The sequence below is a fragment of the Emys orbicularis genome, chromosome 2, assembly GCF_028017835.1.
Source record: "Emys orbicularis isolate rEmyOrb1 chromosome 2, rEmyOrb1.hap1, whole genome shotgun sequence".
Taxonomy (NCBI): Eukaryota; Metazoa; Chordata; order Testudines; family Emydidae; genus Emys; species Emys orbicularis.
The window spans coordinates 137,473,144-137,492,491 of NC_088684.1; the positions used below are offsets into that span (position 1 = coordinate 137,473,144).

The following is a 19,348-nucleotide window of genomic DNA, read 5'->3' on the forward strand; positions in this document are numbered from 1 at the left end:
AAGGAATTTAGGAGAGCCCAGCAGGGCAACTGAGAAACTTCCACAAAGGGGAACCAAGCACAAGAAGCCCACTGGGCCAGGTGTGACTGAAGGGAAACCAACAGAAGGAGCCCAACAGAGCCCATGGGTGTGTTCTGACCCCACCACAGGAAAGCTGAGTGACTAGAGCCCATAAAGCATATGTCGAGCATCTGCACAATCTACTGTTCATGGTGAATCATTTGCAAGGGGCTTATTTTGTGGGTGAAGCTTGAAAAAGTACCACTACCTTTCTTTTTTCCCCAGCCTGATCCCTGTCTCCGACTCTTGAACCACCCTTTAATTTATGATAATGTCATTGAGTCCTCTGCTGTATTTGCTGGGCCTTTACAAGCAACTCCCTACAGTCCTACGGCTATTTCAATGCCCCTTTCTGGAACGTGCCCTTCATAAGCTCAGGCAGGACAGCAGCTGCCCCCAAGCAAATCACATGCTCTTCCCAAGGTTAGTTTCCAGCGCTAGCTCCATCCTTGTAAGTACTGCTTCCGAGAGGAGGATAACAAGGCATTCTCAATTCCAATTTATAAACCTTAAAAAAACCAGCACCTCCTACAGTGTGCAGCTAGCATATATCCCAACCCCAGGCAGTCCCTTGGGAGTGCAGTATATCCCACGGATCAGAGAAATGTAGGGCTGGAAGGGACCTCTGCGCTGAGACAGGACCAAATAAACCCAGACTATTCCTGACAGGTGTTTGTCCAACCTGTTCTTATACTGCATTGATCAGACTAGTTAACACATCAAGCCTTTCTGTACATGGATGAAAAACTATGTTCAAAATCTTCCTGCCACACTATGTTTGAGATGAGTTTCCCTACAACAAACTACGTGCAGAGCTGGGGTCAAGTATAAGATCCAAGAGCTTACAATGAGCCAGATCCTCACCTGAGCGCCATTAAAGTCAAGAACTTGGGCTTATATATTATTAGAGGCAGAATATAAGGCAACTGCTACATTAGCCATGGAGAACAAATGCCTTCCTGTAACAAGAACCCGGAAATGGGTGTGTCACCTTTATTCACAGCTTTCACCTTTTTATACTGCAAGATATTAGAGGACAATGTTTTGTCCTAAGGATGACATTTTACATAGTCAGTGATTAAAAAGAGAGACACGCTTTTTGTTTCTCTCTGTCTCGCTTTATATAGAATAGAAATGTTTATATAATTATATGCGCATTATCAAATTCAACAAGGCTGTTCAACAAACTCCATAAAGAAGCTAGCAATGTCAATCCATTTTTCAAGACTTTTCCATAGACCTCTAAATTCTGTACGCGTTTTCCATAATGGGATCCTTATGGAAAAGGCCACACATCAAATTCTGGCGATGAGAGGAATGTGATGGCTGACTTGCAGCACCCTGAGTGATAGCACTTAAGAGTGGGGATGCTGACAGAACCTCAACTGCAGCATTGCTGGCACAGCGCACTTTCCTCATAGCCTATTCTGAATACACATTACAGGGAGCATATGCACTCCTGTAACAGCATCACTGTGGCATTCAGACTTACCCTTGAAATTTCTCTCTGATTCTTATACTTAACAGTTTATATCACTCTCTTCTTCAACTTGTCAATGCTGCTCTTTTATAAAAAGCTAAAGCTTCATCAGGTTGAACATTCCTATTTGATTGTATATTAAATATTGAAAGCTTTACTCAAATCACGGGGAATCGTGGACTTCAAACTACCAAAATCATTTCTGTTCCATCTCCAGCTTTTTATAATAGATCTGGATGATCTTGTGGTTAAAACTCTGGGCTGGGACTCAAGACACCTGGGCTCAATTCCCAGACTTGCCACAGACTCCCTGGGTGACCCGGGCAAATTGCTTAATCTCTCTCTGTCCCAATTCCCCAGCTGTAAAATCGGAGTAATAACACTTCCTTTCATCTGTTTCGACTGCAAACTCTTCAGGGTACAGCCTGTCACTTACTTTGTCTCTGTACAGTGCCTGGTACAATGAAACCCTGAGCTTAGTTGGGGTCCTCTAGGTTTGCGTGTAGTATGAAAGTATAAATAATAATAATAGTAATAGAATCATAGAACTGGAAGGATCTCGAGAAGTCATCTAGTCCAATTCCCTGCATTCGTGGCAGGACTAAATATCTAATTATGCCCGTGATCTGCCTTTAGCCAACTATTCAGTGCTTCTAACACCACATGACCCTTAGTTAGCACCTTTCACCTGAGGATCTCACAGCACTTTATAAACATTAAGGCCCAGAGTTTTAAAAGCATTTAGACACCCAGCTCCTCTTGAAATCAAGGGGTCAGGTACCTACATATCCTTAAAAATCTGGGCTAAGGACCTAGCACAATGGGATTCTGATTCTATTTGGGCCTTTACATAATACAAATAATAATACTAATAAGAGGAGGTGTCTCTGACTCTTTGATCTTCTGGAAATGGTGTTAAGGGCTATGTTTCTCTTAGGAATATTGCCTGATGGAGGTTGAACGTAAAGAGTATTTCTTTAAAGAAAGGGTTCTCCACTTTTTCATAGTGTGGACACAATTTAATAGAAAGGACCAACCTTTCCTCCCATCTGCCACCACACAGACCACCTCCCCCCTGACATAAATTTGAGCAACTACAGCCAATGCTTATAAAGAACCCATCAAGGAAGTATTTAAGACATTTTTAGCTGTTTTACTCTCCACAAGAGAGGCTTTCCTGTGCTTTGCTATATTTCCCTTCCCTCACCATTGTTGTATGTGCCCGTTGGCTGCCATCCTCCACTCAAGAAGTGGCTGCATTTTACTGGTGCAGTAGGTAAAGTTTGTAAAGCACTATGGACACAAAAAGAGCTATAGAATTTTTTTTAAAAAAACCTTTGTGTTTCTTCATAGCACGGTCAAAACAGACTCATGATATCACAGCCGTGGAGAGAGAAAAATAAACATGTTATTTTCATAGCTTGGAAGTTGTTTTTGCTGCTATTATCAGCAACAATGACCTGGGGGAATTGATTACACTATACTTAATAGCTGTGTTTATCATTTTGCCTAACATGATGGGAGAACTACAAGTCCTTGGATAGATAGATTGAAAAGTTGTCTAATTTTACACCAGCTTATGTACCTCTGCATCTTCTGCTAACATGCTTTTTTGTAACATATGGCAGTAAGCACCCACTCGCTCCTCAGTGAATCTAAACAGATATCTCCACACTGATAACAAGAGCAAAATAGGCAGATTATATTATCCTCTCTCTCTCTCTCTTCTGCTATTTGTCATGTACATCTTCATGTCCTCTTTGGTGGAAATACACTAATTAACATGTCAGAGAGCAGCACTACATTTTTACTTCAACCCTCTATAAATGGCACAGATAAGCCCTGCACGTAAAACACAGACCTACAAAAAGAGGAATAATTTCCCCATAATAGAAATACATTGTTTTATGCGTTTCTCCATCATTAAGGCCCTGATCCTGCACAGAAGCATGTGAGCAGGCCAAGTCCATTGCATGCACTTATATCTTTGCAGGATCAGGGCCTAAATAAGTAAGAAGTGCCACAGAAGAACCTAAATTTTCAGTCGCTGACTCACGATATGCTCAAGAATTAACAGACCCTCCCCCTGGTAAATTTCATACCAGACCCAACCCTGGTCCTGCAGCCCGTTAGTAAGCGAAATCAATGAGAAAGCTCATTTGCATAAGCCTGCTAGGACTGGGTCCCTTATGGGTTTTTTCAGTCTTGTTTCTGTACAATACAATTACGTTTTCATGCAGATTTGAGATCACAGTCACTTGCGTTTCAGTTAGTTATCTGCTAGTTAAAGAAGCTGTGCTCAATATATTGAGGGCCACAAATCAAAGCTGTCTCTTTAAAAGGAATTTGCTTACAAAAAATTATGGCTAAAGTCTTACCTCACAAACACAGGTATAAATCCAGAGCAGCTCCTTGCGCTTTAGTGAGGTTATTCTGGGGCAAGATCAGTTTCAGGCCCTAATCATCTGGGGCCCAGCCCAAAGTCCACTGACATCACTAGAAGTCTTTCCATTGACTTCAGCGGGCTTTGGATCAGGGCCCTACAGTGTAAACTCACTGGGTCAAGGATTGTTTTATTTGTCTGCACAGCACCTAGCATAACAGGACCCTGGTCCTAGATTGGATTTCCTACCTGCTACTATAATACAAATGAATAAATACATTCTTAAGTAATAATAATCATGAAAGCTTCTAAAAACACATTAACAATTAAAATGAGAATTATTGCTTTTTAAAAAATTATACATTTTGCAAATTTATAAAAATATCAACATTTCATTGAAAATTTTCCCGTTTTGGAAACATTTTGATTGGCTCTCCAGGTAGTCAAAAAAACTGCAAAATTATTAATGAAAAATTTCTGGGGGGTTTCAGGTTGAGAATTGAATTTTTTTGCTGCAAAATGTGTCCGAAATTTGGTATTCTAGAAATATTTACCAGAGCTAATAGTAATAGGTTTTTTAAAACAAAAATCATTGCTTAAATTCTCAGCCACCTAAATAAAATATGACTACTAAGAAGCTATTAGTTATATATATATATATATATATATATATATATATATATATATATAAATCAATCCTCTAAAACATGCTCCCATTTTCCATCCACATGTATTAGGAGATAAAACTTTATTGTGTATACTGACAACAAATGAAGATTCTTCTTTAGTTGCACTGGTTTCTCTTTCTAGAGCTATAGATCTCTCTCTCTCTCTCTGTATATATATATATATATATATATATAAATATAATTATTCTCCTGCTGGCAGAGGTAAATGTGGGGCACTAAACAAGTTGACAATATCCATTTAAAAATAAAAAAGCCATCAAGATTTATTTTGCACTCAGCTCATTGGCTTCTTTAGACATAAGACATTCTGCCTATCCCTGGGGGCCATCCTGAAAACGAGAGGTTACCCCCAGTGAGAGAGAAATGTAAAATAAATACTGTTATAAATAAAACATCTTCTAGTATGCAGAGCAATGCTATCAAGTTACTGTACACTTAATATATCTAGAGAGAGAGCCATACAGTATCAGCAGGAGCTTTAATCTGCAAAATATATTAACATGTGGAGTAATATTCCCTTAGCTTCCTCATTGCGTAGAGGTTTTATCTCCTTACACTTCCAAATACTTCAAATAGCAGAACAGTTTTCAAATGGCATGTGGCAAGTATTTAAAAAAGAGTAATCGATATTACTGAGAGGAAGAGACATTCGTGTTCCAGCCCTCCACAGTAAATCACGTTCACCTACCGGTGTAAATAAACCTGCCCGGGGCTCCTTTGCAGAACTGTTTGGATTTATACGAAAGTGTGACTTCGACTACACCAGGAATGTGACGAGGGGGGGTCTGGACTCGAATAGCGTGAGGTGTGATCAGCTGGGAAATAACAACAAGAGAGAAGCATGTCATGTATGGGATGTTTGCGTTTTTCCCCACTGGCCCCTGGTTGTGTTTCTCAAGCAAATGAAACTGTTTACTCCTTCCTAGGAATTGCCAGATTGGATCAGACCAGTGGTCCATCTACTCCAGCATCTTGTATCCAATCATGCGAAGCACCAGCTGCTTCAGAAGAAGGTACAAGAAATCCTGCAGGGATACTACAGGGAAAGTTTCTTCCTGTCCCCCATTAATTAATTGTTGATTTATGCCCTGAAACTTGAAGGTTTGTTTCCTTTCCCAAACTCCTGGCCTTTTCTTTTAATCCTCCCTGTAACTTTGGATATTCTTCTTATCCATATAAACATCCAGTCCTTTTTAGAATCCCACTAAAAGTTCATGGACACAATGATATAATGTGGCAAAATATTCCACGGACTAACCAAGCACTGGCCAAAAAAGCATTTCCTTTCCTCAGTTTTAAAGTAATATAGTCTTTCAATGTTATGGACCGTCCCCTTGTTCTTGTATTATGATGAGAATGAGCGAATAGTTGTTCCCCATCGACCTTCTCTATACCAGCAATATCTAGCTTCGGCTATGCAATAGCAAGTTACTTTTGCCTACCTCACTCCATACAAGCATGGTCCCAAATACCACTTGTAGCCCATCGAAGAAATTGTCTCCTATAATGATCACCATTGCGCCCCCTGTAGTCCAGCCTTCACTTGGGCTAATAGCTTTGATGCATGGTGTGGCTAAACAAAAAAAGGGATAAAAGTGGTAGGTTAGTTTTCTTGCAACTGGTCTTGGAGGCTAGGTTTTCGGGTAGGTCGGGGCCAGTTAAACCCCGTGACTGGATAGGCAACACTGATATTTGCACAAATTGCACTGGTGCAAATCATGGCTTATCGCTCTAGGGGGTTTGCACTGCTGCAGCTGTATTGCTGGCTTGTATCCCCCAGTGCCACCACAGCCCTTAATTCGTTCACCCACCAAGGCTGCTTACCATTCCAAGGAACCAAAAATAAAATAAAATAATTTTGTTCTCTGCCTTGCTAGTGTTCATTACTCACCTATTCATTACCGGCACTTAACATTGTGTCATTAAAGCCTAATAGGCCAACTGTAGTAGTGGGTGCAAAAGTGAAACACTTAAGTGATTGTGCAGAGGCTGTTTTAAAAACACTTATTAGCATACGATCACACAAGAGCAAAAAAAGCAGGCTGTAGGAGGGATGTGTTACAATTTACTGTGTTTATCAATGGGATATCTTGTGTTTCCTCCAGTACCTATCAAGAGACAATTTCTAATAATTTTTGTGACTTTATGGAATAGATTTTTTTTTCTGCTCTTTTCCATATGTTCAAGGCCTCTGGACTATACATCCCATCAGGAACCCAATATGGTTTCCAGGCCATAACCAAAGTCAATCCATCACTCCATTCCCAATGTTGACAGGGTCAGAGGTGGAGGGGAACTTTGGCAGGGCTCCAAAAACATGAGACTCCTTTGAACAGCCAGTCAATCACATCCAATCAGTCAAGGAAAAACTGGATGGCTTCCTAGGCTTGGAATCCTGGGATTTTCCTTCTACCATTTCACTGCCCGCTGGGGGGGAATTAACACTGCTCCGAATTCTTTACTGATTCAATCATTTTCTTCCAGTTCATTAATTCTTCTTTAGGTTGATACAGGGCACATTTAAGAAGGGGGGGCAACAAAACAGTGTAATGAAATAATAGCCTTGCTTGTCTCTTCTACTAACATCACAAACTCTTCTCACTTTCACAGGCTTCAGGGAGATTGGAGAAGGGGGGGAAGAGACATAGATATGATTTTTAAGTTATTTTAAGTGGTGCCTATATTGAAGAAGTGGAGTTTGTGAGAGAGGCAGGGACAGAGAGAGGGGGGGTTTACCCACTTTGAAGCTTAACAGATACAGGTATTGGTAATTGCTTTAATATACCCCAAGAACTGTCCCATGGACGACGGCAATTCCTGCTTAGCCAAACAAACTAAAATCAATTAGTGTCAGTTTCCTTCTGCGCATTGTTATGCTTTGCGCAGTTTGTTTAAGGGAACCACTGACACTTTTTCATACACATCTTGCACTGTAATGTTTCTGTTTAAGTAAGATGTCATGTTGCTTAATTTGCCTGAAATCAAGTCTAGGCCAGCTAAGCAGTAAGTCTGAAATTCTTAGCTAATTGTTAACGCTTTTACTGAGTTTTTCCATCTTCCCAGCCCTGTACAAGCTAACTAATTAATAGACGGGGGGAGTCTCTCTCTTAGATGTAGAAGGATCCAATTCTGCATGCTGGGGAGCCTTTCTTTGGTTCATCTTCCTTCTCTAAAGCCCCTGAGGTTCTGCAGCTCTCTCCACGCCCACCGAAACAAACAAAAATTCAAGTGCAGAGTGCGTGTGTTTGTTTTCATTGGTGTACCGTATTCCAGACAAAGTTCCATACCTTCTGAGGGGTCAAGTCTCCTCGCTCTCCGTCCATGTTTAGAGTTGTTATGAACAAACATGTTGTCAGACACTGCCAATACATGTCCATCAACATTCACTGTTGTTGATAACACAACCTAGGAAAAAAGGCAGGTAAATTACTTGTTTCAGTATTCAGCTTTTGATGTATTTATTATTATATTGAATTAAAATCCTGTTCTATTTGGAAAATATAATCGTTTATTTCCCACTAGGGGAAAAAAAAATTTCAGCGTCTACCCTGTGCCTTCATTCCATTTAACATGGCATCCGAAGGCCCATATGCTATCCTCAATATACATGACATAATGAACCAGCGACGAGACTATCCTAAGTTTAGTTTTCTGTGATGCATTGTAGCATAGAGGTCTGTATGTACAGACAATGAGGGCAGACTGCAGAGCACCAGAATAATGTGCCCTCTGCTATGTATATATAGAAGCACAGCCATCTGCTATCCTACACACACGTGCATCATAGGAAATCAAACTTACAACCATCTGCTCCTAAAACATAGGTTTCTATCCACTGAGATAAACAGAAACTTCCATTAGCTGCAAGGGGTAGAAGGGCCTGGTTTTCAGAAGGTGGGCACTCAGTATTTTGTGCAAATCAGGCCCATTTAAGGGTGTCTCAGGTTGGGCACCCAAAAATTGTGGCTCTCAAAATCACGGATTTTGAAAATCTTGCCCTTTTTGTCCAATCTCGCTGGGTTCTAACAGGACACAAGTAAACTCTTAGAGGAAATAATTGTATTTGTTACTGAGTCTCATTGAGATCTCTCTTTAAAACAAAATGTCCTAAGCTATAAATCCATTAAACCCAGAGATACGTGCGTCTTTAAACCACATATATTAAAAAAAAAATCTGTCATTTGAACCAGTCTGAAGAACATGCATCTCGTTAGAACTTTGAAGCCCAGATCCTCAGCTGGTCCACATCGGCGTAGCTCCATTGGCTTCAACAGAGCTACCCTCATTTGCAGCGAGCTGTTAAGGATCTGACCCTGAGCGTGTGCATGAATTTTCACAGATGCAATTGTCATGCTTTAAGTAAGAGAATTTCAGGCTTTAATTGTTGATAAACTGTATTCAGCACACAGCAGGGAAACCCTGCCCTCCTGTAGGATTTTGCTGGTTTAAAGAATGCTCTCTCTCGCTCTTTTTTTACGACAAGGTTAATTCATTCCAAAAGGCTCTTGTCATACTGTACATTAATACTGCTCATGCATTCCTGTCACAAAATGTGTTGCTTTTGTGTGTGCCAACTGATTTCATCATTGCACATTTGGGTGGAGTGAGACTCTGTTCCAAAGTGAACATTTCCCGCATGACAGAGCTGAACCCAGTCAGATGCACCTCATTATTTTCCCTTAAACAATGGAAATAAATTTTAATCTTTCACTGGCCAGCACAGACCACGCTATGGCAACGAGGGAATAGACCTGAATCATTCCAGTGTCTGAAATATTTACGACAAGATTTTAAATTGTAACCAAATGTAAATCAAAAATATATCCCATACACACACACACACATATATATAAAATATACAAATACCCAGCCACACAGAGACAATGTTATATATCCACACACAATACATACACACACACACACACACACACACACACACACACACACTCACAAATAAAATCGTACACATTACAGGTGTGTGACTATATAGGTATCTGCATTATACACATAAAGTGAGAGAATATAGATGATCTACATTCCATTCACAATGTTCTACTGGTCCCTGAAACATGAGTGATAACTTCCGGACAGAAGTCACATTCTTCCTAAGTGCTGAGCACCCTCAAATCTCATGGTGAGCAGGTATTACTGAAACCCCCGTAAGACCCCTCTCATGTGTGGTTTCATTTTGTCACCTCTCAGGTTCACCACCGGGTGGGCGAAGACAGGATGGAGCCTGGAGTAAGTAAATAAATCCATCCTCAGAGATGGGCCCAACTCACAGTTTGGGGCTAGATCTGAACTCGCTCTGTGTTTTGGAGGTTGTTGGAGCTTGGGTTTTGGTTTGGGCCCATCTCTTGGCATTACTGCAATTCAGCAAAAGAGACCTCGTGTTGTCTTTACTATGATTCTTCTGGTTCACTTTTTTATCTATGCTACAGAGTAAGAATGTTTTAGATTATGGAGGTAAAGTTAGTGGAGCTCCAGATTTAGCTCCACTCACTTCCCCCTTGCTGGGCGAGGACAATCAAATTGTTTAATACTGAAGATTAAGACTCAATGTTTTAAGAATAAAAGGAAGCAGAACGTGCATTCCACCATAGTCTCTAGCTCCCAGGCCCTCCCCTTTCACAAGCCAACAACTGCTTTCCCCCAGTGAGTATTTCCTGGGTCATGGAGGGTGACCCTTTCCATCTGGAATCAATCAGTCAACTCCTGACAACTTCCTGAAACACCTCACTCCATTTCCTGTTCTCTCCCCCTTCTCTCTTTCCCCCTGGTTTGCTTCACTCTTCAAAACTACAGGCCACAGCAGCTTAATGTTAGAGGGTCAGACACAGTTAGACTCCAAAACACTACACAAGGACACCTTTGACCTTCAAAAATCTTTACATCTTAGCTAAACAAATCAAGGTCAACATTTCTTACCATTACCTTGTTAACCATTTATAGGCATTTTTGCCAATGCCCTTCTGAATGCATATCCATCAATACCACTTGTTCTCCCAAGATCGTAAAACATGGCAAGCTTTGTTTTCTTTATGTGCATTGAGTGCTGGTGAAAGGTGCTGGCCTGACTTCCCTGGAGATTTAAGTCCTCAAATTTATCCACAGCACAGGCAAGTTACCTCTGGTACTACTAAGCCAACGTGTCTGATTCCTGATCTGATGAGACCACCTCTACGGATAAGATTTGGCCACTATGCTCATTCAGTTTATGGCTGCTCGACTAAGATCACCAATTGGTGCCAAATGTGGTGGCTTTGGTAGACTCTTGCCTTTGGGAAATAGACTGAGAACACCAAATTATTTACAGAGGGCATCAAACATCCTTTCGGGTCACGGCTGACCTGGGCTCAATTTGAACCGATTACGTAGAAGCAAAAGATTCTGCATCCCAGTTCCTTGAGTCATCCAGTTCCCAAAACTGTAGTTTTAGAAGAGAATGAAGACTGTAGTGACCTGAACAGTTAGAATAAAAAAGGACAAGGCAACACATTCACAGATCCGAATCTGGGTTCCAGCAAGCATAATGAAGAGATGTTTGTGGTCTTGTACGTGGGGTTTTCAGCAGTTCTTAAGATTTGCTTTGCAAGTCTGGATGGTTCCTCTTTACTGGCCTCAGATATTAGTTAATTATTCCCCTGCCACATTAGAAACCTGGCACGCTTCTTCGAGTGCTTGTTCATGTTCATTCCAATCCAATCAGGTGTATGCGCGCACACATACACAGTAGCCGGAAGATTTTTCCCCTAGCAGCGTCCACGGGGTCGCCCTTCATGGCGCCCACTAAAGGGCCCTGCGAACCCGCCACCCCCTCAGTTCCTTCTTCTGCCAGTGACGATAGCTAGAACTTCCCCTTGCTCTTGCTTCAGCAAGTGGTTTAGCAGTACTTTCGGTTTTCGCTGTAGATAGTTAGTTCTAGTGTGTTAGTACAGCATAGTTAGTTCACTTATAAGTTTCAGTTATGGGGGGTTCCCCCCTTCCCTCTCCCCCACTTTTCTTCCCTCCTTATTTGTCACCGGGGCATGCTGCGATCCCCGGGCTTCAAGACTTGCCAGGACTGCGTGAAGCGCATGCCTAAAAGTGACCCCCACACCTCCTGTTTACGGTGTCTGGGTGAGGGTCACCAAAAACATCGCTGCAAGATCTATCAGGAATTCCAACCGAGAACTCTTAAAGAGAGGGTAAAAGGTGTACTCAACTGGGGGACTACAACTCCGAATATCTAACCAGCAGGGCATCAGCAGCAGGTACTCCTACAATACCTGCTCGGCAATGGCTAAATTCACGGAGTTGCTCCCCTCGGACTCTCAGGTCTGTGGTGAACAATACCCATTACCAATTTACAGTCCTTCCGTTGGGCCTGTCAGCAGCACCTTGAGTCTTCACCAAGTGCATGGCAGTCATCACTCCAACAGCTCCAGTCATGGTTAGCATCAGTGTATCGACCAGCCCAGGACAGGATCGTAACCCTGCCTTGCCCAGTCCTCGACTCCCTCCTGTGGTGGCTCGACCCTCAGGAGGTATGCTCAGGGGTCTCCTTCACCAGTCCACAGCCGTCTCTTTCACTAGTGACGTACGCATCAGACTTGGGCTGGGGAGCACACCTAGGAGACCGCAGGACTCAGGGTCTCTGGTCTCAGGCGGACCTGGGTCTCCACATTAACGTCAGAGAGCTGAGAGTGGTGCGCCTGGCTTGCCAGACCTTCTGGGCACACTTAACGGGACAATGTGTATCAGTCATGACGGACAACACCACGGCAATGTTCTATATCAACAAACGGGGCAGCACATTCCTCTTCCCTGTGCCAGGAAGCCCTCATGCTGGGGGACTTCTGTGTAGAACATTCGGTACACCTGCAGGTGTCGTACCTTCCCAGGGTGCAAAACGAGCTGGCGGACCACCTCAGCAGGTCCTTTCATGGCCACGAGTGGTCCCTTCGCCTGGACATTGCGATTTTGATCTTCCAGAGGTGGGGCTTTCCTCAGATAGACCTATTCACCACGCGACGCAACAGGAAGTGCCAGCAGTTCTGCTCCTTCCAGAACCACTGCCTGGGCTCCAGAGTGGACGCGTTCCTCCTCCCATGGGGAGGTTGTCTCCTGTATGCCTTTCCACCCATACCGCTCGTTCACAAGGTACTCCTCAAGATCCGGAGGGAACGAGATCAAGTCATATTGATAGCTCCAGCCTGGCCCCGCCAGCACTGGTACACATCTCTCCTAGACATGTCCTTGGAAGCTCCAGTCGGCCTGCTGCTCTTCTCGGACCTTCTGACACAAGATCATGGTCGTCTCCAACATCTGAACCTCCGGTTGCTGCACCTCACAGCATGGAAGCTCCGTGGTTGAATCCAATGGAGCTTTCCTGTTCAGACCAGGTTAGACAGGTCCTCCTTGGCAGCAGGAAACCCTCTACAAGAGCTACCTACCTTGCCAAGTGGAAGAGATTTTCAATATGGTCGGCACAGCGCTGTTCGTCCCCGACGCTAGCCTCAGTGCCGCTTATTCTGGACTACCTTCTCCATCTGAAGCAGCAGGGGCTTTCAATGTCATCAATAAGGGTTCACTTGGCTGCCATCTCGGCCTTCCACCCGGGCACGGAGGGCCCCTCTGTCTTTGCTAACCCAATGGTCAGCCGGTTTCTAAAAGGTCTCGACAGGCTATACCCTAACGTCCATCTGCCTGTCCCAGTCTGGGACCTCAACCTGGTCCTTTCTAGACTTATGGTACCACCCTTTGAAACCTTGGCGTCATGCTCCCTGCCCTACCTATCTCACAAGGTCGCGTTCCTGGTAGCAATAACTTCGGTGTCTGAACTCAGGGCCCTAACCTCAGAGCCCCATTACACTGTGTTCTATAAGGACAAGGTTCAGCTCAGACCTCACCCTCCTTTCCTACTGAAGGTTGTGCCACAGTTTCACATTAACCAGGACATCTTTCTCCTGCTATTCTACCCTAAGCCGCATTCCAGCTGCGGGGAGCAGAGACTCCACTCTCTAGATGTCCGCTGGGCGCTGGCCTTTTACATCAAGAGAACGAAACCATTCAGAAAACTGGTCCAGTTATTTGTGTCAGTGGTGGACAGAATGAAAGGTCAGCCTGTGTCATCACAAGGCATCTTGTCATGGATAGCATCCTGCATTCAGGAGTGCTATAACCTGGCAGGTGTCCCTGCACCTCCAATCACTGTGCACTCCACCAGGGCGCAGGCTTCATCAACAGCGTTCCTGGCGCGGGTTCCCACTCAGAAAATCTGCAGGGCGGCGATGTGGTCCTCCATCCATACTTTCGCCACGCACTATGCGATTACCCAGCAGGCCAGAGATGATGCGGCTTTTGGGCGAGCAGTGCTCCAATCAGTGGACAACTCCGACCCCACCACCTGAACTTGGGCTCATGAGTGACCTGACTGGAATTGACATGAACAAGCACTCGAAGAAGAAAAAACGGTTACTCACCTTCTCGTAATCGTTGTTCTTCCAGATGTGTTGGAATGGACATGAACAATACCCACCCTTCTACCCCTCTGTCGGAGTAGCCGGCAAGAAGGCACTGAGGGGCTGGTGGGTGGGCAGGGCCCTTTATTGGAGGCTATGAAGGCGCGACTCCAGGGGGTGCCCAGGCCGACCCGACGGACGCTGCTAGGGGAAAAATCTTCCGGCTACTGTGCATGTGTGCGCGCACACCCCTGATTGGAATGGACATGAACAACACATCTCGAAGAACAAGAATTATGAGAAGGCGAGTAACTGTTTTTTCACTACATCCCTGTGGTCTGCTCATTTCCCAGCTGCATTACTGTAATGCACTCTGCTTGAAGACCAAGCTAAGGCTTCAACTACCGCAGAGAACAGAAGTGCTATCCATGTTTGACGCATTAAACCTGGGCTCTATAGGCTGCACTGGGCTCCCTTTTGCTTCCAAACACAATTCAAAGTGCTAGTTTTAATTTACAATTCCTTACCTGGCTAACTGAGTGAGAGGCCACCTATCCTCCACACCCCTTCTGACAGTGAAAATCTGTCTAGATGGCTGTGATTAAAAGTCTCAAGATTTAAACCTTGGACACTAGCAGCTGGACATTCGCAATGGAGAATCCTTGCTAATTGAGTCTCTTTGTCAGCAGGGTGCATATTTCAATGTCCGCGGGGGTGGCGAGGAAGGAGGATTCCTTACCTATCCTGAAGATGTGTTGTTAGGAATTGTAAATGCTTCAAGATCCTCTGATGAAAATGTAAGGCAGAAGCAAAGCAATTTCTCCATCATATACACACTATATCTGTCTCTGCACACACACACACAAATATGCTCCACCCCAAATTATATATATGCATATAAATACACACAGTGTTGTACATGGACAATACATATTGCTTTTGTATCCCTAAACACACACATTTACATATTCATGCATACACATCAGGCATACATGCATTTACATACATGCAACACATCTCATCACTGTGGAAATGATCTCTAAAAAAAACAAAAAACCAATCCCTGATACCATTCCAAGTGAGGAAAACATTCTTTATGACACTTGACATCTGGAAACAATATTAAATTCCTGATGTACTTTCCCTTTTAATTGTGCAGTCACAGTACCGTGTTATTTTAATTTTTCCAGAAGAATAACCACTATGTGGATATTTTTATTATTATTTTCCACCTGGGTGGAAGCAACACATGTACACCTACATACACAGGCTCATCCTGCTGTCTTCACTCAGGTAAGATTCCCACTGATGTCAATTTCAGAGTAGCAGCCGTGTTAGTCTGTATCCGCAAAAAGATCAGGAGTACTTGTGGCACCTTAGAGACTAACAAATGTATTTGAGCATAAGCTTTCGTGGGCTACAGCCCACTACAGCTATGCATCCGAAGAAGTGGGCTGTAGCCCATGAAAGCTTATGCTCAAATAAATTTGTTAGTCTCTAAGGTGCCACAAGTACTCCTGTTCTTTTTACTGATGTCAATGGGAGTTTTGTTTAAATGAGGACTTCAGGATTAGATGCTTAGTATACTGTGTTTGCTGTATAGTTGAACTAGGGATGGGCTTAACAGAAAAATGCCAGCAACCTCTCTCTGCACCAAACTTCCATTGATTTCCACATTTAGTTGGAGTTCCACATTTAGACCCCGATCCTACAATGAAGGCACAGAGGACTATCTGCATTGACCTCATTTCAGGGACCCTAGCGTGCCCATGGATTCTAGTATGTTAGAATTTGTGGATTAATTCTTAGCCAAGGTGAGCTTTTTCTCACATGCTCAGGGATGAACTGAGCCAACCAATCTGGGGTCAGGAAAGAATATCCCCAAGGATATGCCTTGGTTTTTTCCCCCCTTTCTACCTCCCTCTGGAGCACTGAGAACGGGAAAACCCATAAGGGTATATCCCATGTTTCTTTTAAATGCAGTGGGTAGACAGGTCTGTGGTTAGAGCTAATATTTTCCTGCTCATCCACTCTCTGAACCACAATGGTGTCTAGGATCTGCTCAATCAGGATGATCCTGGATCAAGGAGAATTCCCAGTCTACAGGAGGCTAATGCTTTAGCGCTGAATCTCAGCTAAGCATTTTAGCTGAAATGCCTCATCACAGGTTGACAGAATTACTGTCCCCCATTACGCAGCGGTCATTACCATTAAGTATCATTGGACTTCAATCAAGTTCCCTGAGAGAAGTCCTCATTAGAGTGGAGTTCATCATGTTTTTTTATGCTGTTCTTGGGGGAATTGCCCTCTGGGAATATAGTGATGATGGATATGGTGGTATTATGAAGGCTTAGATTTCCAGTTCAGGTGAACTCCAATTGCTAATATTAAAAAACGGGGTCAGATCCTCAGCAAGTGTAAACTGGCCTAGCTCCATGAGGGTCTCTCCTCGAACGACAAATATTTTCATTAATAAATGTACTGATGAGTTGAGTTGGCTAGAATTTGTGGGACCAATATATGTACAGCCACTAGATACCTGGGAAAATATTCACCAAACCCAAAAGTTGCATGAGTTTTAGTACCTATGGCAAGTGACTTCAAACATCTGAGGAGGGTAACTGATGTAAGTGAGCATCACAGAGTGCATCATTGTTATAATAATAAAAATAGTTTGGGTTGTATTTTATGACAATTCACTGAGTTTCAACCTTTGCTGCCACAACCCACTGGTGAGCATGTGGTTACAGATCCCCACGTCTGTGCCCAATCCACAGAGGATGTGAATCTGTTACAACCCCACTTACAGAGTCTTGGCTCTTTTGTGTAAGATGTAGCAATTTATCCTTTTAGTTCTCCAAGTCCCCAGTCTAATCCCTGGTACGTTAGCCAAGAGGCCTCTCTCTCTCTCTCTCGCACACATACACGCACACACAGAATCTAAGCATTTCCCACAATCAGATTCCTCCCCACTCCAGAATTCTGGTTTTGTAAATATAGTGCATGTCACTTCTAAAGCCTCAGCCAAGTATTTCCAAGCACTTTACAAACATTAATTAAACCTCACAACATCCCCATGAAAGATAATTACACTCAATTTGCATATGAATAAAAGAGCATACTAGATGTTCTGACTTGCTCAAGGTCAAAACACGAGTCAAGGGCAGAGTCAGAAACTGAACCCAGGAGTCCTGGTTTCCATCTCCTGCTCTAGCCATTAGGTTGCATGTACGAAAGATGTGCGCGTGTTGGAAATAATTTAAAATAAAATAATCGCAAACCATTTCACTTTTGAAATAGAGGGTTTCTCCCCACAGTAGAAAATTGACTCCAGGATTGGTCAAAAAGGCCAGAAGTTAAGTGATTTTCATTGTGTCTTTGAAGCTCCTGCTCAGTAGCAAAGCACATTTCAAACAGTTGATGAGATCACAAACCATCTGGTGTTGCTCTCAAAACTGAAGAACTACTCTTAAAAAAACAAGAAACAAAAAAGCAACCCTCCCCCCCCCCCCCCCCCAAAAAAAAAACCCAACAACCCTACACTCCGTAGGCATCTGGAGATGCATTAAATTTACAATTCAGTGTTAATTTAACCGGTTTGTTTTTCTATTTTTTTAAACAGGTGTGATATAAATGAAATGAACTTTTCCTTTTTTTTTTTTTTTTTTTTTTTTTTTAAAGTCTCTCGTAGCAGAACAGTATAGCTAAGACTTATACCATTCCTATAAATAAGCTGGAGCCGACGCTCTGGATCCCAGCACCCTTAAGCTTTGGTTGTGATCCAATTAAAGCCCAAACTCTGTGGTTCACATTCATCTCTAATCATAACCATTACCTTGAGACTCTTCCAAGTTATGAGTAACCCAGCCTCTTGGGCTTGAAGAATTAAGTAAAACATATCGTACAGTGCAACTTCAATCTACATCATGCATGTTATGTGTGAACAGCAAAGCTTGAGTGTGCTTCATGCTTTTTAATGCACCCAAAATTCATAAGACGACTCTTTGGGTGAAACCAACTCAATTTCAAGTGATGAAACCAGGTCAAATCATAACCACGTCAGTGTAGGGTAGGGGACTGTTTGTGTTGTGTTTTTACAGTGTTTAGTAAAATGGGTCTCCAATCCCTGTGTCGGGGGCCAGTAGGTGCTACCACAATAGAAGTAAATAAATAAAGTTCCCATCCAGCAAATATTCATGCACGGTGTATTACATGAGTGACACTGCTGAAGTCAATCTACTTATGTGAGTAAAGTTAAGCACCTGTGTAAGTTTTCACAGGACTAGCGCTTTAATAATCCTCAACAGCTCTACTAAGAATTTATTAAGGAAACCCACTGAAATTCTTTAGATCTGGTCCACAAATAAAACCTAATGAATTAAATCAGGAAAAATCAATCAAATAGCCCTGTGTTTCCTATTTTTGCCTAGAAGTCAGACTCTGCTTTACACAGTTATGATGGGCTCGCATTTCTAGGATTGACAGCTGTCTCTTCTAACCTCATAAAAAAAACCTGTCACATTCATTACCTTTGTTGATGTCAAGCTTACCGAAGTGTTCGGAGTGAGAGAGCACAACCAATATTTTGGGATGACTCACATGTTTAAACTTTTGACACCACGTGGGCGTGCCGGCAGTGTCTGTCTGACGCCCAGGCAGATAAAACAGGTGTTTGCACAAATTAAAACGAGAAAAGAACGAGGTGGAGCTAGAAGATGAGAATTCCCATCCAAATGCTCTTTGCACCCTACCCACTGCACTGCTCTGCTCTTAAGAAAATCACTGCCCATATTCATTTTCTATCTTTACCTAACTGAAATCTGCATGGAACTTATTCACAATGGGACTGGGCTATTTACAAAATTTCCCTTGTCCTTCAACTCACCTAAATTTCAGGCTCTGTTACAAATTGGGAACTAAGCCCTAGCTCACCTGAAAGTTCGTGAACCTAGATACACTGTTCTGAGCAAACCTGGACTAAGATCCTGCTCTCACTGAAATAAACAAGATTTTGCCATTGCAGTAGGAGCAGCTTTATTATTTTGGATCAGAGTCAGGCTAGCATCATGATTTTGACACAGAAGTAGAGAAACCTAGGGGCAGTGACTGAGTCTCTTGATGAGGTTTTGGGTTTGACCCTCAAGGTCGAAGTGAAACTCCGAGGATATAAACCCATGTGGGCTAGAGACCAGAGGGAGTTTAAATAAGCTCTGTGGAACAAAACCAGAGAATTTCATTTGGCTCCAATTTTCAGGCTTGGCGTGCAGGAAGGTAGAAAACCCAGAAGGAGAAA

At 43.0% G+C, this 19,348-nt stretch overlaps 1 protein-coding gene across 1 annotated transcript in view; it reads right to left on the reverse strand.

The window, feature by feature from the left end:
• The window catches only part of EBF2 (EBF transcription factor 2), a 162,705-nt gene that overhangs the window by 12,708 nt on the left and 130,649 nt on the right, over nucleotides 1–19,348 (reverse strand). The window contains exons 8-10 of the mRNA XM_065398351.1: nucleotides 7,900–8,017; nucleotides 6,055–6,185; nucleotides 5,301–5,427 (exon numbers count right to left, since the gene is read on the reverse strand). Coding sequence (XP_065254423.1) covers nucleotides 5,301–5,427; nucleotides 6,055–6,185; nucleotides 7,900–8,017 — 376 coding nt within the window. The remainder of the gene's footprint in view (nucleotides 1–5,300; nucleotides 5,428–6,054; nucleotides 6,186–7,899; nucleotides 8,018–19,348) is intronic.